The sequence below is a fragment of the Theropithecus gelada genome, chromosome 4 (genome assembly GCF_003255815.1).
Source record: "Theropithecus gelada isolate Dixy chromosome 4, Tgel_1.0, whole genome shotgun sequence".
In the NCBI taxonomy this organism is placed as follows: Eukaryota; Metazoa; Chordata; class Mammalia; order Primates; family Cercopithecidae; genus Theropithecus; species Theropithecus gelada.
Window position 1 is genome coordinate 59,184,398 of NC_037671.1, and position 21,950 is coordinate 59,206,347.

The 21,950-nt window shown below is 40.0% G+C and overlaps 1 protein-coding gene across 5 annotated transcripts; it reads left to right on the top strand.

Annotated features, from left to right (window-relative positions):
* The first annotated feature begins 1,240 nt into the window (after positions 1-1,240).
* On the top strand, positions 1,241-10,169 carry KIAA1586 (KIAA1586 ortholog). 5 transcript variants are annotated; one of them, XM_025381608.1, is made up of 5 exons: positions 1,241-1,506; positions 2,078-2,161; positions 5,414-5,494; positions 7,309-9,494; positions 9,805-10,169. In XM_025381608.1, the coding sequence occupies exons 1-4, from the start codon at positions 1,486-1,488 to the stop codon at positions 9,484-9,486; spliced, it is 2,364 nt and encodes a 787-aa protein (XP_025237393.1). In that variant the 5' UTR covers positions 1,241-1,485; the 3' UTR covers positions 9,487-9,494; positions 9,805-10,169. The 5 variants fall into 5 exon arrangements, with proteins under 5 accessions (XP_025237393.1, XP_025237396.1, XP_025237394.1 ...); XM_025381611.1 differs by having other exon boundaries at positions 2,100-2,161; XM_025381610.1 differs by having other exon boundaries at positions 1,477-1,651.
* The last annotated feature ends 11,781 nt before the right edge of the window (positions 10,170-21,950 follow it).

Genomic DNA, 21,950 nt, shown 5'->3' on the forward strand with positions numbered 1-21,950 from the left:
GGAAAAAACCTAGACACTGGCTTAGGTAAAGACTTCGTGACCAAGAACCCAAAAGCAAATGTAACAGAAACAAAGAAAAATAGACGAGACTTAATTAAACTAAAAAGCTTCTGCACAGCAAAAGAAATAATCAGCAGAGTTAACAGACAACCCACTGAGTAGGAGAAAATCTTCACAATCTATACATCCGACAAAGGACTAATATCAAGAATCTACAAAGAACTCAAACAAATCAGCAAGAAAAAAAAAAAAACCCATTGAAAAGTGGGCTTAGGACATGAATAGACAACTCTCAAAAGAATATATGCAAATGGCCAACAAACATATGGAAAAAATGCTCAACATGGCTAATTTTCAGGAAAATGTAAATCAAAACTACAATGCGATTCCACCTTACTCCTGCAAGAATGACCATAATCAAAAAACCAAAAAATAACAGATGTTGGCATGGATGTAGTGAAAAGGGAACACTTTCACACTGTTAGTAGAAATGTAAGCTAGTACAACCATTGTGGAAAACAGTGTGGAGATTCTTTAAAGAACTAAAAGTAGATCTACGATTTGATCCAGCAAGCTTACTACTAGGAAAAGCAATACCCACAGAAGAATAAGTCATTATACAAAAAAGATTCTTGCACATGCATATTTATAGCAGCATAATTTGTAATTGCATAAATATAGAACCATCCTAAATGCCCATCAATCAACAAGAGAATAAATAAAATGGTGTATATATACATACACACACACACACACCCCCCCACCATGGAAGAGTACTCAGCCATAAAAAGGAGCAAATAATGGTATTCACAGCAACCTGGATGGAACTGGAGACTACTATTCTAAGTAATGTAACTCAGGAATGGAAAATCAAATGTTGTATGTTCTCACTCATAAGTGGAAGCTAAGCTATGAGGACACAAAGGCGTAAGAATGATACACAGGACTTTGGGGTATTCAGGGGAAAGGGTAGGAGGGGGTGAGGGATTAAAGACATTGGGTACAGGGTACACTGCTTGTTCACCTTCGAAGACACCTTCGCTGTAGTTCAGAGTCCTTTTCCATTCTATTTTAGTAGAGCAACAGCGAAGGAAGACACCTACTAAACAGCGAAGGAAGACACCTTCGCTGTAGTTCAGACTCCTTTTCCATTCTTCATCCACGCGCTGGGAAGTCGCGCGCCGCGGTCGCCCGGCGGGTAGGAACTACCATCCCAGCATCCTACGCGGCGCAGGGAAGGAAGCCCGGGAATGAGAGAAAGCGGCTCTGAGGGGATAGCGGGCCAGTGAGGGCCGCCGGTGTTTTGAAGCGGTTTTCGTCTCTTTCCGCTGGGGGCCTCGGAGCTCACGCTGGGGCGGGTCCCGGTAGCGCGAGGCGGTGCAGGGCGGGAAGGGGAGTCGTGGCGGCTGCGGCGGCGGGGACAGCAGCGACGGCGGCGGCAGGGACAGCAGGAGCAGTGGTGCTGTCAGCACGGCCGTCGGAGACATGGGAGACCCGGGGTCGGAGGTGAGTAGTCGAGTGAGGGCGCTGGGGTTCTCAGAGGCGAACCGCGAAGGGTTTGTGTTTTCTGCGGTCTGAGGCCTGGTGCTCCATCGCAGCCTCTGGGCGATACCTCTTCAGCCTCTTGGGCCGAGCCCAGCCCTGGGGCCTGGTGCGTGTCTGAGCGAGGAACCCGCAGCAACAATGGCCGCCCGTCCCCCCGCACGGGGCCCGGCGTTCGTTGTGGCCCCCGCTGGGCCAGTGGGAGCGACGTTTTAAGGCAGGATTGCCCTTCGGTGTTGAGCTTGCGTTCCTTCTTCTGGAGTAGATAAGGGGAATTCCAGAGTCCTCCTTCTGGAGTAGATAAGGGGAATTCTGAGAGGCTGGTACTGCGTTTTCAGCGTTGGGTGCCTGCAGCTCCGCACATGCTGTGGCAAGAGCCGACTGCTCGAGTTCTGTTCCTGGTCGGGTTTGCGTGAAATTGTGCTCAGTTCGTTTTCCTCAAGAGCTCTTTGTTTTTAATTGTTCCTTTCGGAAACGCTCTGTTCCTACAAGAATGTGGCTGAACAGATAAGCATGTTTTGGCTTGTTTTTATAGATAATAGAATCTGTCCCTCCAGCTGGCCCTGAGGCATCTGAGTCAACAACGGATGAAAATGAAGACGACATTCAGTTTGTCAGTGTAAGTAGCAACTGATGATTGGGTTTTTCCCAGAGTAAAAGACTATGGTGGGCCCTTATGTAATTTTACCTCACCTGGTCATTTAATGTTTATGAGTGTCTAATACATACTAGACACTGTGGAGCGTGGCACAGGATTGGGATCTTTACCAAAAGAGCTGTCTGAGCCACCCCCGTAGCCATCACAAAGAGCATGGCCTAAAGAACGTGCTGTACACTTAATCTCACCCCCTACCTTTCATTTAGACTTAAGATAAAACGCTGGTCTCTAAGACGCTGTTTTGAAATGGAGCAAGAGTAACTTCTAAAGGCGACACGGAGGAAGGAGCAGCTAATGATGAGCAAGGTCGTAGAAAACAGGAAGGGTTGCGAGAGCCCAGAATCTTAGCGTTATGGTGCTTCTAACATGAAGGCAAATAGCTCGAAGATTTCGCTAACCTCTGAGATCATCATGTTACAGCATAGTACAGTTGATGCTCATAATGAAGAATCCTGCATCACTGGGAACATGCTCTATTTTTCTGAGTTTCTTCCCTTTGGGACAGTAGTTTCCAAGCCTTAGTAAGTATAGACAGGCAGATTGCTGGGCCCCGCTGCAGACCTACCGAATCAGAATTTCAAGGTGGGGCCTAGGAATTCTCATTTTCAGACAAGTGCAGGGACATGTGGATTTCTGAGCACACTTTGTACAGCATTGGTTTCCAAAGCAGAAGGAGGTGTTTTATGATGTATTTTGGGATGATTTTCATCCATAGTTATTGGAGTTTTAGAAAGGCTTTGTGTAAAGTGGTATCTCAGCTACTAGGCAGAAAATAGTTCTGTCCCAAACTCCTCTTTTGGAATGCCGTAGTTAGTTGCAGTTTGGTATTCAAGCTGTAGAAGTTTTCTTTAATGGAGTGTCTAATGTTTCTGTGTTTTTTAGTTTTTGTAGGTTTAGGGTGACTTTGTAAGTCACTTGTTTTTTAAATTAAAATTTCCTCCCTAAACATTGTTTTGTTAACATCGTTGTTTTCGTTTTGTGTAGAAGTTCTTTACACTGTCACTTTCTGGACATTTTTCCCAATTAATATTGTGTGTATATTTTGTTCCTGACATTTGGGAACCTTTCTAAATATTGATGGTACCAAGGGGGATTATTTGCCTACTCTGCCTTCACGGTTATGGAGTAAGCAACGTAACTCGAAATCGAAGAGCAGTGGTTTCTGTTTTTTTTTAATGAGAAACATTTGGGAAGAAGATTTCATGGGTCTTTAGGAAAAATAATTCTGGTTCCTCTTAACTGGTATAAAAACAGGAATAATTGGGACAGATGATCTTGATGAGTTTTGTGCATCTGTATGTAGAAGTGACACTCGTCTGATTCATGATCCATGTATCATTGAGAAACACAGATGGGCTGTACAAAATTAAGTTTGGAAAAGTAAATAGGTATAGATTTGTGTAATATCCTGAGGAACAAATCACTATATTTTAAATTCTGAGTTAATATATAGGCTGTGTTTAGCTGAGGTTTAAATTACTTTAAATGTTATTTTAAATATAAATATTCTTCTGCATCTTTTCATAAAATATTTTGTGTATCCAGCATGATAGAACCCTTTATATTTAACCCTGTTCAAAATAGAGGATCAAAGGTTTGACAGCTCTTATATGGAAAAGTGACTTACATGCTGTCAGTGTAATTGCAGTACCAGAAAGAACATAGTAAAACATCCCTGTTGCATTTCAGTGGTGCCACGTAAAAGACAATAACTTAATTCTACTTTAAAATGCACTCAGAGACAACTTTCTTTTGTAACCCCATCCTATACTGGGCTCTACCAGGATATGCTTATTTCTCTGTGTTTTTTATAGTACCATCCAGTAAAGATGCAATGCTGCTGGGTATAGTTCTCTATTTGTGGGTTCTTCATATTAAAAGAAAAAAAAATGTGTTACGTCTTGATATATTCTGCTTTGGATTCCTTAGTCTTTTCATATAAATGTTGATTATCCAGGCTTCATTCTGCGTTGTGGCACAGAATCCTCTTTGTGTTCTGTCATGTACCTAGCCTCCAAAATAAACAATATGCTGAAAGAAAGGAATGATGAAAGATTTGGGGATATAAAAAGAGCCCTTACCTTGATGTAAATTTTATTGAAATATAGTACATATACAGGGAAGTTTACTTCCTCCTTGCCATCGCTATTTTTGTACCACATTGCCATTTGTCTAGATTGATTATCTTGTTTGTATTCTTCCCACATACTCTCCTATGTGGTTAACCTTCTTGAAACAGCTCTAATAATGTTCCCATCTTGATGTTATTTATTGATTCCTTTGCCTATAGAATAAAATCTAGACTTTTGACTAGGGCATTTATGGCCTGGTCTATGATGAGGGTAGTGTATATGTAAAGAAAGGATCAAGAAGATTCAGAGTTTGATGTTTGGCTGTATAGTGATGTGGAGGATAAAGCAGGGTTATCAGAGACCTTTGTTATTTTGAAGTTAGCTATCTAAGAGATTACTGATAATCGTTTCAGTTAAAAAAAATTGTACTATGAAATCTATATCTTTTTTTTTTAATGAGGTAGAGCCGGGGGTGGGTTTTTCACTGTGTTGCCCAGGCTGGAGTTGAACTCCTGGGCTCAAGTGATCCTCCTGCCTCAGCCTCCTGAGCAGCTGAGACTGGCACTGTGCCTAGCTGAAATCTGTATCTTTTTAAATCAATGTCTGTGCTATTTCCCATTTTGAAAGGAATCTACATGCAGGAACATTATTACATGTTAATGTACTCTGACTCTTTTCCCATGCTTTTTTTTTTTTTTTGAGACAGTGTCTTGCTCTAAATTTTATCTAGGCTGGAATGTGATGGCATAATTATAGCTCACTGTAGCCCCACCTTCCTGGGCTTCAGTGATCCTCTCACCTCAGCCTCCCAAGTAGCTGGGATTACAGGTGTGAGCCACAACACCCATCTGATTTTTTATTTTTGTAGAGTTGGGGTCTCACTATGTTGCCCGGGCTGGTCTTGAACTTCTGAGCTCAAGTGATCCTCCTGCCTTGGCCTCCCAGTGTGCTAGGATTACAAGTATGAGCCATTGCTCCTAGCCCCTTTGCCCCTTTTGTTTCTAATTAGTCTGTGCCACTTGCAAGATTTTCTTGAGAATCTTTGCCGATTCCAACTAAAAAAATCTCCCACTAATTGTTAAATTTAAGTTTAATTTGAATGATTGTTCATGACTTGTAAATTTGCCCACTTCCTTTTTAGGAAGGACCATCGAGACCTGTTCTTGAATACATCGATCTGGTCTGTGGTGATAATGAAAACCCTAGCACCTATTATAGTGATGTAAGCACATTATATTTGTGTTTGTTCAGTTTTCTTGTTAAGTGCAGTAGTGTGTTGGAGGTGGCTTGAACTGGATCATAAGAACTAATTGTTGGCCAGGCATGGTGGCTCTTGCCTGTAATCCCAGCACTTTGGGAGGCTGAGGCGGTTGGACCACTTGAGGCCAGGAGTTCGAGACCAGCCTGGCCAACAAGGTGAAACCGCCGTCTCTACAAAAAATACGAAAAATTAGCCAGGCATGGTGGCACGTGCCTATAATCCCTGCTACTCTGGAGGCTGAGGCAGGAGAATAGCTTGAACCTGGGAGGTGAAGGTTGCAGTGAACTGAGATTGTGCTATTGTGCTCCACCCTGGGCAACAGAGCAAGACTCCGTCTCAAAAAAAAAAAAAATCTAGTTGTTAAACTTTCAGAAATTTTGTGAGCTGATTGTAAACAGAGCAGTTATTACAAATTAAAGTATATAAATGTACAAGTACATAAATGTTCATTATATTTAACGTAATACTTAATACATCATTTCTTGCTATCTGTGCACTTGAGGTTATTTGCATCTATAGGTAGAAAAACTATTAATAAATGGTGTCCTGCTGCAGTATTGGTAGAACATTACCCCATTGTAATCAGTAAAATACAAACTAGAGTTTGAGTTATTATTTGTTGATTAAATTTAAGAAAGTGAAGGATAGAATGTTAATGCAGATTAAATTTTAAAGCGTGATGTGTCTCTGCTAGACTAAATGCGATACAAAAAATTGAGGAAGTTGCTTTGCAATATTCCAAAACTCAGCCAGGCGTGGTGGCTCACACCTGTAATCCCAGGACTTTGGGAGGCCAAGGCTGGCAGATCACTTGAGGTCAGGAGTTCGAGACCAGCCTGCCCAATATAGTGAAACCTCATCTCTACCAAAGATACAAAAATTAGCCGGGCATGGTGGTGCATGCCTATAGTCCCAACTAATCAGCTGGTGTGGTGGCGTGTGCCTATAATTTCAGCTACTCGGGAGGCAGAGACATGAGAATTGCTTGAACCCGGGAGGTGGAGGTTACAGTGCACTGAGATCGCACCACTGCACTCCAGCTTGGGTGACACAGCAAGACTCCATCTCAAAAAAAAAAAATTTTTTTAACTCTTCATTAGTTCAGAAGGATGTTGATGTCATTGATGAATGAGTAAAACTCTAATATATGTCTTTATTGTTTCACTTTCATCTTATTCATTAATGTAATTGAAAATATTATCCACCCTTCATGTTGCTACTACAGTCAGCCCTTCATATACTGTGGGTTCCACATCCGTGGATTCAGCCAACTGTAGATGGAAAATATTTTTTAAAATAATAAATAAAAATACAATAATAAAAAACACATTAAAAAGTAATATAAAAACTATTTTGTGGCATATTATATTAAGTATTAAAAATAATCTAGAAATGACTTAAAGTATACGGGAGGATATGTAAAGGTTGAGTGCAAATACTTCATTTTATACAAGGGACTTGAGCATGGGAGGATGTTGCTATGGCGAGGTGCAAATAGCATACTTATTTGCAAATCATATGACCAACCTTTTTGCTAATTGGATGATAATAATTCATAGTCAAATTTTGTGAAACTGTTGTTGGTTGTAGAATTTTAAAAATTAATAGTGGTTTTTTCAAGAAATAGCAAGTTATATTGATGTTATAGATATAAACTGAAAATCAGGTTAAATGTTTAAGTTTAAAATTTATTTCCAAAATTAGATAAAGAATCACTAAGAGAACTTTTTACATTATTTTTGAATTTTACTTACATATGTAAAATTATTTTTCAGATTCTGTTTCCTAAAATGCCAAAACGACAGGGTGATTTTTTGCATTTTTTAAATATGAAGAAGGTGAAAACAGACACAGAAAATAATGAAGTGAGCAAAAATCATTGTGAATTGTCTAAGGCAAAGGAACCACATTTCGAGTATATTGAACCACCAATCATTGAAGAAAAGCCATCACGTTCATCAAAGGAAGAAATAGATAATCTTGTGCTTCCAGATTGTTGGAATGAAAAACAAGCATTTATGTTTACAGAGCAATACAAATGGCTTGAAATAAAAGAAGGTAAATTAGGATGTAAGGATTGTTCAACAGTTCGGCATTTGGGATCGAAAGCAGAAAAGCATGTCCATGTGTCCAAGGAATGGATTGCATATTTAGTAACCCCTAATGGCAGTAATAAAACTACTAGGCAAGCTTCTCTACGAAAAAAAATTAGGGAACATGATGTTTCTAAAGCCCATGGTAAAATTCAGGATTTGTTAAAGGAATCAACAAATGATTCAATTTCTAATTTAGTGCATAAACAAAATAATAAAAATATTGATGCTACTGTAAAAGTTTTCAATACTGTTTACAGTTTAGTAAAACATAATAGACCTTTATCTGATATTGAGGGGGCAATAGAATTACAGGAAAAAAATGGAGAGGTAAATTGTTTGAATACACGTTACAGTGCAACAAGAATAGCAGAACATATTGCAAAAGAAATGAAGATGAAGATATTTAAGAATATTATAGAAGAGAATGCCAAAATCTGTATCATAATTGATGAGGCATCTACAGTTTCAAAGAAAAGCACCCTAGTGATTTATCTCCAGTGCACAATTCAGTCAGCTCCTGCACCTATTATGTTATTTGTGGCTTTAAAAGAATTGGTGTCAACTACAGCAGAGTATATTTTCAATACATTATTGACTACTTTAAATGATTGTGGTTTTACAAATGAATATTTGAAAGCAAATTTAATTGCATTTTGTTCTGATGGTGCTAATACAATCCTGGGAAGAAAGTCTGGAGTAGCTACAAAATTGTTAGAAAATTTTCCTGAAATCATCATTTGGAACTGTTTAAATCATCGATTACAATTGTCACTTGATGATTCTATATCTGAAATAAAACAAATTAATCATTTAAAAATATTTCTTGATAAAATTTATTCTATTTATCATCAACCTAATAAAAATCAAACCAACCCTCTAGGAACTGTAGCTAAAGAACTTGAAACTGAAATTATTAAAATTGGTCGGGTAATGGGACCAAGATGGGCAGCATGTAGTTTACAAGCTGCTACTGCTGTATGGCATGCATATCCTATATTATATATGCATTTTTCTCATTCTTTCTGTGGTTTGGCAAAGAGATTAGCTAACATTAATTTCTTACAAGACCTTGCTTTAATGATTGACATTCTTGAAGAATTTTCAGTACTTTCAACTGCATTACAGTCAAGATCAACTAATATTCAGAAAGCACAAAAATTGATCAAACGTACCATAAGAGCTTTGGAAAATTTAAAAATTGGTACTGGAAAGTATGAATCTCAAATTGAAGATTTGATCAAGTCAGATAAGTTTAAAGATATTCCATTTAATAAAAACAATAAATTTAATGCTCTTCCTAGGAATATATTACTAGACAATATAATTCAGCACATGAACCTACGCCTTTTATCTGACGGAAACCATGAAAGTATTTTTAATTACTTTGATTTGCTAGAACCTTCTACATGGCCTTATGAAGAAATAACTTCACCATGGATAGCTGGTGAAAAAAAATTATTTCATTTGTGTGAAATTTTAAAATGTGAAGTTGATTTGAATGATTTTCGGGAATTTGTAAATAATAATATAAAATCAAACAATGTTTCAATTCCTGCAACTATACAAAAAGCTAAAAAGATAGTTAGCACCATTGCAATCAATAGTGCTGAAGCTGAAAGGGGTTTCCATTTAATGAACATAATTTGTACAAGGGTGAGAAATAGTTTGACAATAGATCATGTGTCAGATTTAATGACAATAAATTTATTGGGGAAAGAACTAGCAGATTGGGATGCAACACCATTTGTAAAATCCTGGTCAAATTGCAACCACAGGTTGGCTACAGATACAAGAGTTCGGCAAAAGTCAACAAAAGTCTTCCATGAGAATCAATTGGCTTTATGGAACTTACAATAGAATATTGTGTATGTTTTCAAACACCGCATGTTCTCACTCATAGGTGGGAACTGAACAATGAGATCACTTGGACTCAGGAAGGGGAACATGACACACCAGGGCCTATCATGGGGAGGGGGGAGGGGGGAGGGATTGCATTGGGAGTTATACCTGATGTAAATGACGAGTTGATGGGTACAGCACACCAACATGGCACAGGTATACATATGTAACAAACCTGCACGTTATGCACATGTACCCTACAACTTAAAGTATAATAATAATAAATAAATTTAAAAAATAAAAAAATAAAAAAAAAAATAAAAATAAAAAAAAAAGAATATTGTGTATGTTTTTTATCATCTGTAAATTATGTACTGCACATCCTTTATGTACATAAAGGTTTTTTTTTTTTTTTTTTTTTTTTTGGAAAGCCAGTTAAACTTTTGTCAGCACGTTGCTGTTTAAAAGGCGTTCTCTAAGAAGATAATCTTGAAGATTGGTTTTAGGAGCTATAGGTTTTTAGACATTGGCCCATGTTTCCTAGAATGGGTCATAATACGTATTCCATGAAGTTCTGTACAGAACAAACACTATTTATAATTTTGTACTGTTTTACTTTAAGGATGCAAAAAATAACAGGACTCAGATAAGTTCTAAGCCCTGGAGGTTATATCAAATAAAAGAGAAATGGAATAAAAACTATAAGCCTTTTGGCTCTTGTCTTTCTCATTTAAGGACTAAAAGTAAAATTTTAATGTATTTAATTTTACCTAAGAAAACTGAAACGATGTAAAATATTTTTCTGCTTAGCTTTACTGTTTTTCAGGTGGACATTTTACTCCGTTACCTTGCATAAGATATGGTTGTAGTGTGCCTGTCAAACTTGTGTGTCATTTCCAGTATTGAATATAAACGTATTGCTCATAGATATGATACTGCTGTCAGCAGATGGATTCAATGCAAGTTATTTTTTCTATGAATTGATGTAACATCATGTGTATCAGAATATTTTATGCAAACAACAGGAATTACAGTGATTCCTGTGTAAATTGTAACTGGTAATTGAAATACTTATTTTAATCATGATTAAATTATTTTTCTAGTTTACACATGAATATGAGCAAATTTTTAAATTTAAAATGAAGGCATACTGAAAAAGAATCAAGTGGAGATGCAGAACCTAGTACAACTGGAACAGTAAAGAGACTCGAAGGTATGTTGCAGATTTGACAATGAATGGCAATTGCAGTTTGCTGTGGCAGAGCAAAACAAGCTGCTGTTTAAGAAACAATTAAAGATGAAGTAGGAAAATTGAGACTTCAGCAGATGTAGAATGAATTGGGTAAATTATATTTCATATGCCAAAAAGAATCAATGAAATTAAGTCACCTGAAATCAGAATTAACAAGAGTTTTTAAAAACAATTTTAGAAGGAACTAAAGTTGTAAGTTTGGCCAGATGTGAAATAGCTGAGATTCTTTTTTTGATGTTATTTTTTTCAAGAAGGAGTTTCGCTCTTGTTCCCCAGGCTGGAGTGCAATGGCGCAGTCTTGGCTCACTGCAGCCTCTGCCTCCTGGGTTCAAGCGATTCTCCTCCCTCAGCCTCCCAAGTAGCTAGGATTACAGGTGTGGTGCCACCACACCTGGCTAATTTTTTTGTTGTTGTTGGTGTTGAGACAAAGTCTCACTCTGTCACCCAGGCTGGAGTGCAGTGGTGCAGTCTCGGCTCACTGCAACTTCCACCTCCCGGGTTCAAGCAATTCTCCTGCCTCAGCCTCACAAGTAGCTGGGATTACAGGTGCCCGCCACCATGGCTGGCTAATTTTTTGTATTTTTAGTAAAGATGGAGTTCGGCCTTGTTGGCCAGGCTGGTCTCAAAAGTCCTGACCTCAGGTGATCCGCCCATCTCGGCCTCCTAAAGTGCTGGGATTACAAGAGTGAGCCACCATGCCCAGCAGAATAGCTGAGATTCTTGCGTGAAAGAATTAGGGTTTTTTTTTTGGATGGGAGAGGGGAAGGTCTTGCTATATCACCCAGGCTGGACTGCAATGGCTCGCTGCAGCCTCTTCCTCCTGGGCTCAAGCAGTCCTCCCACCTCACCCCTGAGTAGCTGGGAATACAGGTACATGCCACCACACCCAGCTAATTTTTATATCTTTCTGTAGAAATGGGGTTTTGCCATGTTGCCCAGGTTGATATTGAATTCCTGGGCTCAAGCAGCCTTCCTGCCTTGGCCTCCCAAAGTGCTGGGATTATAGGCATGAACCACCATGCCTGGCCGAGAACTAGTTTTAAATGGATAAATGTGAAAATATTTCAGTTGACGAAATTGTTAGAAAATTATGAGTAAAAGCCTAAATAAGATGTGTTATTAAAAAGAACAAGGCCTTGCCGGGCGTGGTGGCTCATGCCTGTAATCCCAGCACTTTGGGAGGCCGAGGCAGGTGGATCACAAGGTCAGGAAATCGAGACCATCCTAGCTAACATGGTGAATCCCATCTCTACTACAAAAAATTAGCCAGGCGTGGTGGCATGTGCCTGTAGTCCCAGCTACTTGGGAGACTGGGGTAGGAGAATCGCTTGACTCCAGGAGGCAGAGGTTGCAGTGAGTCGAGATCACACCACTGCACTCCGGCCTGTGTGACAGAGTGAGGCTTTGTCTCAAAAAAAAAAAAAAAAATACAAGGCTTTTTGTTAAGCCACCAAACAATTGCTTTTAGAATATAGGGCCTAGCAATATTAAAGATTAATTGATTCTAAATCTGAAAAATCATAAGTACATTTCTGTAGTTTTAGAACAGTTTCATAATTTGAGAAACTACCCAACTAACACACTATGTTGTGTCTCATAGGACTTAAAAATTATGAAGAAATGATTTCAACTGATGGCTTCAAAAGTCAAGTTTATGGCCGGGTGCAATGGCTCACACCTGTAATCCCAGCACTTTGGGAGGCCGAGGCGGGTGGATCACCTGAGGTCAGGAGTGTGAGACTAGCCTCACCAACAAAGTGAAACCCCACCTCTACTAAAAATACAAAAATTAGCTAGGCATGGAGGCAGGTGCCTGTAGTCCCAGCTACTCGGGAGGCTGAGACAGGAGAATTGCTTGAACCCGGGAGGCGGAGGTTGCAGTGAGTCAAAATCGCGCCACTGCGCTCCAGCCTGAGCGATGGAGCGAGACTCCATCTCAAAAAAAAAAAAAAAGGCAAATTTATGCAGCTTTTTTTTAATAATTAACTTTTAATTATTATTATCATTATTATTATTTTGAGACAGGGTCTTACTTTGTCGCCCAGGCAGTGGCACGATCTTGGCTCACTGCAACCTCTGCTTCTAGGCTCAAGTGATCCTCCCACCTCAGCTTCCCAAGTAATAGGGATTACAGGCACATGCCACCACCATCGGCTAGTTTTTGTATTTTTGGTAGAGACAAGGTTTCCCCATGTTGCCCAGGCTAGCCTCAAACTCCCTGGTTCAAGTGATCCACCTGCCTTGGCCTCCCAAAATGCCGATAGTACAGGCATCTGCGCCCATCTCATGATAGTACACTGCACCCATCTCATGCAACTGTTTTAAAATCTCTACCCATGTTATAACAGTTTCAGCTAAATGAGAAAAAAACTACTTTCTGTCACAATAAATGGCACTCCAGCTGAGTTAGGTTAAAAAAAATCAGATTCCATTAGAATTTTAAAACAAACTTGATGTTTCTGTTATTTCTTCATTCCACTAAATGATATGGTTTGACAATATTTATGCTCAGTTTTTTTAAAATAGTCTCTACAACAAATTGTCACTTGTTGGGTACAATTAAGTGCTCATTGTATAAGTGCACATGGTACAAATCAACACCAGCTTATAGGATTGCGGAAAGAATTAAGAGATTAATTTAGTGATCTTATGTACCCTGTCGGTCATATTGTGGAAGAGCTCTACAAAACTTACTGTACTGTTAACTCCAAGATTTTCTTCCAGTAACAGGAATGCTAGCCAGATGTTTAATAATCAAAGACCAAAAATGGCAGTTTAATTTTTCTACCCAATATCCTATGGCATACGAATGATCTAAATTTGAAGCTCCAAGGATAGGAAAAAGCTTACATGTGCCTGTCCTAGACAAGTACTAGAGTTTATATTGAAATCAAAACTTCTAAAAATAAAAATCAGTAAGATTAATTTTACTCATTTTTCTAACATGAGTCAGTATGCTTGAATTTTTCATTGTATTTGATAATGTCATGTAAATTTACTGTAAAAACTAAGAAAAAATTTTAAAATGCATTATTGATTAAATTTAGGGTTGCTTTTCAGTATACTCAGTAACTCTGAAGTCAGTGTTAACAGTACTGAGCTTACATAAGATTTATTGAATTTACCTAACTTAGGCAAATGTTTTCAAACTGATATGCTTTTGGTCCGAAGTCAAATCAATTATTTTGAAAAAGATAAATGGGATTTTTTTTTAGTGTGGATATGAAAAATAAAAGAAAATGATAACTATGTTTGGAACAATTTGGGTTTGTGAGTCTACTTTGTCATCGGTGAATTTTATGAAATGTATATACACATCAAGTATGATGAAAACAGGAATTGAGATGTGCCTTAGGTGTGAAATACACATTAGATTTTAAAGACTTAACGTGCAAATTATCACATTTAATAACTATGTTGATAATATGTTGAAATAATATTTTGGATATATTTGGTTAAATAAAATAATCACTGTATTTTAGAATTACATATGTGGGCCAGGCACAGTGGCTCACACCTGTAATCTCAGCACTTTGCGAGGCAGAGGTGAGCGGATCATGAGGTCAGGGGATCGAGACCATCCTGGCTAACATGGTGAAATCCCATCTCTACTAAAAATATAAAAAATTAGCCGGGCGTGGTGGTGGGCGTCTGCAGTCCCAGCTACTCAGGAGGCTGAGGCGGGAGAATAGCATGTACCCAGGAGGTGGAGCTTGCAGTGAGTCGAGATCACCCCACTGCACTCCAGCCTGGGCGACAGAGCGAGACTCCGTCTCAAAAAAAAAAAAAAAAAAAAAATTACATATGTGGCTTGCAGTATAGTTGTATTAGACAGCACTACCCTATATGATAGTTATTCTCAAAACCAAGTTTCACCAATCTAGACCTTACTGTTGACTTCAGGATCCATAGTCAACCGTCCTTTCATCAGTTTCACATTGTTGTTCCATAGGCATCTTAAACTGAATAGGTCCAAAGCTGAATTTATTCATCCCTCATCATACCTGTTTTGAAAAATGGGCCAGGCCGGGCGCGGTGGCTCAAGCCTGTAATCCCAGCACGTTGGGAGGCCGAGACGGGCGGATCATGAGGTCAGGAGATCGAGACCATCCTGGCTAACCCGGTGAAACCCCGTCTCTACCTAAAAATACAAAAAACTAGCCGGGCGTGGTGGCGGGCGCCTGTAGTCCCAGCTACTCGGGAGGCTGAGGCAGGAGAATGGCGTGAACCCAGGAGGCGGAGCTTGCAGTGAGCCGAGATCGCGCCACTGCACTCCAGCCTGGGCGACAGAGCAAGACTCCATCTCAAAAAAAAAAAAAAAAAAAAAAAAGAAAAGAAAAATGGGCCAACCATTTCCCTTGATGCTCAAACTAGAAATGTAGAAGATATTTGAAACCTTTTATTCATCCACCTTGCCCTGTCTCTTCCACCTCTCCTACTGTAGTTATCTTGGTTCTTGGTTCAAGTCGTTATTTTTCTTGCTTAGAATAATGTAATAACTTTCTAACGAGTCTGTCTGCCTTCATTCTTGCCCCTTGTTAATACTAACATATCCTTCATACTAAGGATTGACTATTCAAAAGTTTACATTTATTTTTATATAACTTTTATTAGGAAGACATTCAGACAACTAGATCTAGAGATGGCTACAGTCTGCTTGAGTAGCTCAATAGTGTCATTGTTGTGTTATCTGGGGTGATTTTGGTCTTTCCCTCGTAATTGCAGGATGCCTGGCACAGTTTTAGGGATGCTCGATTTAAGACAACATGGCAAGTCCTGGATCAAGCCCTGTGTATTCATCAGGAAGTCAAAAGCTTTGCCAGAAGCTTTTCCAAACAGACTTATATTTCACTGGCTAGAACTGTGTCAGCATGGCCATACTCACTGCAAGGGAATGTTGGAATGTAAGCTTTTACCTTCCATAGCGTCTGTATTAGAAGTAGACAATGGAGAAAGAATTGGGAATGGGTGGTTGGTTAGCTGGTCTATGAAGTCTAACATATTTCTCTACTGAAAAGGTTTTACTGGCTCCCCACTTTGTTCAGGATAGTTTAAAGTTATAATGAGTCTGTGCCCTCTGTCTGATACTGAGCTCAAGGTAACTGCCACTGGCCTGGTTATGAAAGGGCAATTTAAAGATTATCTAATTGGGTCTCTTTGTTTTGTAGGTAATAAAACTGACATTTCAAGAGGTTTAGTCAATTGCCAGGGTCACAGTTTGTTATGAACAGATAGCCAAAGTTATTGAATGTTTTGGGAACTGAAAATGTGATTTATTTATTTATTTTCATTATAGAAACTGGGTCTTGCCATGTTGCCCAGGCTGGTTTTGAACTCCTGGCCTCAAGTGATCCTCCTGCTTTGGCCTCCCAAAGGGCTGGGATTACAGGCACGAACCACTGCACCTGGCCTGAAAAATGTGATTTTAAATTATGTTCCACCTTTTTTTTTTGAGACAGAGTCTTTGCTTTGTCGCCAGGCTGTAGCAGAGTGGCACGATCTCGGCTCACTGCAAACTCCAACTCCCTGGTTCAAGCGATTCTCCTGCCTCAGCCTCCCAAGTAGCTGGGATTACAGGCACACGCCACCACGCCCAGCTAATTTTTGTATTTTTAGTGGAGACGGGGTTTCACCATGTTGGCCAGTCTGGTCTTAATCTCCTGACCTTGTGATCCGCCTGCCTCGGCCTCCCAAAGTGCTGGGATTGCAGGCATGAGCCACTGTGCCTGGCCATGTTCCACCTTTTAATATCAAAATGGCCTGGGAGAGTTGACTGATGTCTCTGAGTATTAATTTATCTTTCAACAAGGATAATAATTGTATCTTGAACAGTTCTATTTATTTATCTTTTGAGACAATGTCTCACTCTGTTGCCTAGGCTGGAGTGCAGTGGCACAGTCATGGCTCACTGCAGCATTGAACTTCCAGACTTGGGCAGTCCTCTTGCCTCAGCCTCCCAAGTAGCTGGGACTACAGGCACGCACCACCATGCCCAGCTAATTTTTAAATAATTTTAGAGACAGGGTCTTCTTCTGTTGCCCAGGCTGCTCTCAAACTCCTAGGCTCAAGTGATCACCCTGCCTCAGCCTCCCAAAATGCTGGGATTACAGGTGTGAGCCCCCACACCCAGCCTAGTTTCAGGTTTTATGGGGCCTGTTGGTTATTGAATTTGACACACTCTAAGAAAAATAATCCCACAAAATTGTGAATATACCATTAGAAATGATTTGAAATATTTATTTAGATTAAGAAAATAAATCATCATAATCTTCACAATATTTAAAAGTTAATATTACAAAATATAGAGGTGAAAAATACATGATTTTTTTATTTATTTCAGCTCTACAATTATTTTTTCCTTCATTTTGTTTTTTTTTCTTTTCTTTTTTTTTTTTTTTTTTGAAACAGGGTCTCACTCTGTTGCCCATGCTAAAGTGCAATCTCGACTTACTGCAACCTCCACCACCTGGGCTCAAGAGACCCTCCCACCTCAATCTCCTGAGTAGCTAGGACCACAGGCAAGTGCCACCATGTTGGGCTAATTTTTGTATGTTTTTGTAGAGACAGGGTTTCACCATGTTGCCCAGGCTGGTCTCAAACTCCTGAGCTCAAGCAATCCACCTACCTTGGCCTCCAAAAGTTCGAGGATAACAGATGTGAGCCAGATTAATGCCTGGCCCCTAGTTTTCTTTTGGTTATATATGCATTGATTGTCTCCATTTGACAATTCTGTAATATCTTTTTCTATAGAGGTACAGAAGGATAATTTACAGTATCCTCTAGCATAGTTGATGGAAATTTGCTTTTTTATTTTTGACAGTTTACATAGGTTTCTTTCCAATTCTCCACTGTGATTAATATACAGTGTAATTTTTAGGATTATTATCACATATGGGGAAACTCCTATTAAGAGTCACATCTGAACTACAAGATTTCACAGCATTTCATTTTTCCCTGGAGTGACTGCTCTTAAATATTGTTTGAATTGACCATTCAAAGTATTCCCAGAAGACTTCCCAACTGAGATGGCCAGCAATAGTTTAACTATACATGGAAGAAATTTCAAAGTACACAAATATATCCCAGTCACTCTTTAACAAGAGCTCAGAAATGTCTACTGCCACTATATGGTTAAAACAGGAAGGGAAAATACACAGAAGGTGCAGCTGAAATGAAAGAGATGATAGTCTTAACTGACTATGGTAAAAATATTTTTGTGGTCGGGCACGGTGGCTCACACCTGTAATCCTAGCACTTTGGGAGATTGAGGTGGGCGGATTGCCTGAGCTCAGGAGTTCAAGACCAGCCTGGGCAATATGGTGAAATCCCATCTCTACTAAAATATAAAAAATTAGCCGGGCATGGCGGCGTGTACCTGTAGTCCCAGCTACTCGGGAGGCTGAGGCAGGAGAATTGCTTGAACCTGGGAGGCGGAAGGTGCAGTGAGCCGAAATTGCGCCACTGCACTCCAGCCTGGGTGACAGAGCGAGACTCTGTCTCAAAAAAAAAAAAAAAAAAAAGCAAATTTAACAAAAATATATAAATGTGAAGAGATATTTCTGTGGCTCCTTTTTTGGAAGGTACCCCTTCAAGTTTCATAGTTATTCTGCCTCTGACCTAGCTCTTTTGGTTTTTTGGATTCTTGAATGAGGTAAAGCAGACTTGGGAAATTGTTAGACACTTAATAAGTAATCAACAAATGTTACTAGAAAAATGATAGAATTGTGGATAATTTTTTAAGCTGGTTGCTGAGTATTTGTATATGGAAGGGGGGGTTTGTTTTACTTCCTATTTAAAATTTTCCCAGTGAAAGTATTTTTAAAATCACATGAGATAAATGTAAAATAATTTAACTTTTTCTATGCTGGAATCCTCTAAATAGATTATGTTATTTTTATTTATTTATTTATTTTTGAGATGGAATCTTGCTCTGTTCCCCAGGCTGGAGTGCAGTGGCACAATCTTGGCTCAATGCAACCTCCTCCTCCCATGTTCAAGCAATTCTCCTGTCTCAGCCTCCTGAGTAACTTGGATTACAGGTGCGCACCACCACACTTGGCTAATTTTTGTATTTTTAGTTGAGACAGGGTTTCACCATTTTGGCCAGACTGATCTCAAACTTCTGACCTCAAGCGATCTGCCTGCCTCAGCCTCCCAAAGTGCTGGGATTACAGGCGTGAGCCACTATGCCTGGCAGATTATGTTATTTCTAAATAATAATAGCTATTATTAACAATTTTTATTTTTAAGCAAAAACACCTAGTAGATATAAAAACAACTTACAAATACTTCAAATACTATAAAACAATACTGTGAATTGGCCCTTTTAAAAAAATTTGCTTTTTAAGATATTATATGTACTTGAAACAAAGTTCTAAATACAGCATTGGATTTTGTTGGAGAATCTGCAGCCTCCCTGGTGGTGAGCACACAGAGACATGTGCTGTGTAAGACATCAGTAACACTGCTGGGCTCCCCTAAGGGAGCAACAGGCTTGCCAAAGAAGCTGATGTAGATTCCACCCTGTGTAACACAGTGATGCATCAATCCCGAGAATTTCTACCAGTCAAATAAGCATGCATAACGGTTTCTTTGAAGATACATATTTCTCCATTCCAAAAATATAGTTGATGTATGAGAAAAAGTTAAGTTATATTCCTACCTCAAACAAAATTCTAGAAAAAATTAAAGATGGAATAAAGAATAAAAGTTGAAGTCATAAAATAAAAATAAGCTGATGAATATTTTTGTGTTCTCTGAATAGGAAGGATATTTTCAATCCAAAGGTAGTGCAGCCAGAGTGCTCCAACAAACCTTAACCAACTCATGAGTTCTGCCTATATGGAGGTGAACAGTTCATTAAGAATTTTACTCTGTGGTAGATGTGTGGTCAGCATTTTTATCTCTTCAATGACAGCATTTTTCTTGTGAATGTTTTCCATGCATTTGTGAATTTTGCAGCTTTCTCACATTTTTTCTTATAAAATCTTTGTATTGATGCTGTGCCACAGCATTTCTTGAACACATATTTTAGTGACGTGGAGTTTCCTGGACCAGCAGTTTGCAGGTGGATTTATGGATGGTGGGAGGACCGGGGGTTTTCTTCCAGGCTTTAAACGTTCCAAGGCATTCTCTTTATTGTCATAGAGACCACTGATTCTGGCAGATGTGGCTTTTCTGGGAAATTTGTGTGTGTGTATCCCTGTTCTCTGATCCATAGTGAATCTGGAAGAGCTTCTGTCACCAGGCCTGCACTCCCCAGGCCCTTCAGCACCTGCAGCTTCATGTGAGCCTTTCACCTCAGGGAGTATGTTTTTGCTGGGCCTTTCTGAGAGTGCTGCTAAGAGCCCTCTAGATATTCTCTGTGCTTTTTCTCTCTGCATTCCATCCTCATGACTTTTGCTGAAGCTTAGCTTCTACAGCTCTGTGCCCACTCAGTTGTTAGATTTTTGAGTTGACGATTTTGCATTTCCTGGTGAGTTCCTCCTTTTTAGGAAGTATTGTTTGGCTGAGGCTCTCAGATTTGCTATTCATAAAGGACTTTGATATTCTCTTTGCATTTTCTTAATTTTAATTGCTTTTCCTTTTGACTCTGCAGGATTTATGTGACCTACCTGCTGAAAAAAAAAAGGGCAATTTTTTAAAATCTTCTATATTTTGTTCCTAAATTTTCCTTGTTACATTGTTTGCTGTCTCAGAGGAGAAGGAGAAAGAGGGTAAGGCTACCTACCAATGTGCTAGGTAAGATTGGCCGGGTGCAGTGGCTCATGCCTGTAATCCCAGCACTTTGGGAGGCCGGGGCAGGTGGATCACCTGAGGTCAGGAGTTTGAGATCAGCCTGGGCAACATGGTGAAACCCCGTCTCTAGTAAAAATACAAAATTAGCCGGGCATAGTGGCACATGCCTGTAATCCCAGCTACTCGGGAGGCTGAGGCAGGAGAATCGCTTGAACCTGGGAGGCAGAGGATGCAATGATCTGTGATCGTGCCTTTGCACTCCAGCCTGGGCAACAAGAGTAAATCTCTGTCTCACCAAAACAAACAAACAAAAACAAAATAAAAAGAACAAAACTCTTAAGATTTTGATTGGAATTATACTTGAGTAATTTTCAAATCTGGGGAGAAGTTATATCTTTACAAAATTTATTTTTCCGGGGCGGAGCAAGATGGCCAAATAGGAACATCTCCAGTCTCCAACTCCCAGCGCGAGTGACACAGAAGACAGGTGTTTTCTGCATTTTCAACTGAGGTACTGGGTTCATCTCACTAGGGAGTGCGGGACAATCAGTGCTGGTGAGCTGCTGCAGCCCGTCCAGCGAGAGCTGAAGCAGAGCGAGGCATCGCCTCACCTGGGAAGCTCAAGGGGGAAGGGAATCCCTTTTCCTAGCCAGGGGAGCTGAGACACAACACCTGGAAAATCAGGTAACTCCCACCCCAATACTGTGCTTTACCAAGGATCTTAGCAAACAGGCACACCAGGAGATTATATCCCACACCTGGCTGGGAGGGTCCCACGCGCACGGAGCCTCCCTCATTGCTAGCACAGCAGTCTGTGATCTACCGGCAAGGCAGCAGCAAGGCTGGGGGAGGGGTGCCCGCCATTGCTGAGGCTTAAGTAGGTAAACAAAGTGGCTGGGAAGCTCAAACTGGGTGAAGCTCACAGCAGCTCAAGGAGTCCTGCCTGTCTCTGTAGACTCCACCTCTGGGGACAGGGCACAGCTAAACAACAACAACAACGACAACAAAAAAGCAGCTGAAACCTCTACAGACACAAACGACTCTGTCTGACAGCTTTGAAGAGAGCAGTGGATCTCCCAACACGGAGGTTGAGATCTGAGAACAGACAGACTGCCTGCTCAAGTGGGTCCCTGACCCCTGAGTAGCCTAACTGGGAGACATTCCCCACTAGGGGCAGACCAACACCCCACACCTCACACGGTGGAGTACACCCCTGAGAGGAAGCTTCCAAAGCAAGAATCAGCAGGAACACTCGCTGTTCAGCAATATTCTATCTTCTGCAGCCTCTGCTGCTGATACCCAGGCAAACAGGGTCTGGAGTGGACCTCAAGCAATCTCCAACAGACTTACAGCTGAGGGTCCTGACTGTTAGAAGGAAAACTAACAAACAGGAAGGACACCCACACCAAAACCCCATCAGTACCTCACCATCATCAAAGACCAGAGGCAGATAAAACCACAAAGATGGGGAAAAAGCAGGGCAGAAAAGCTG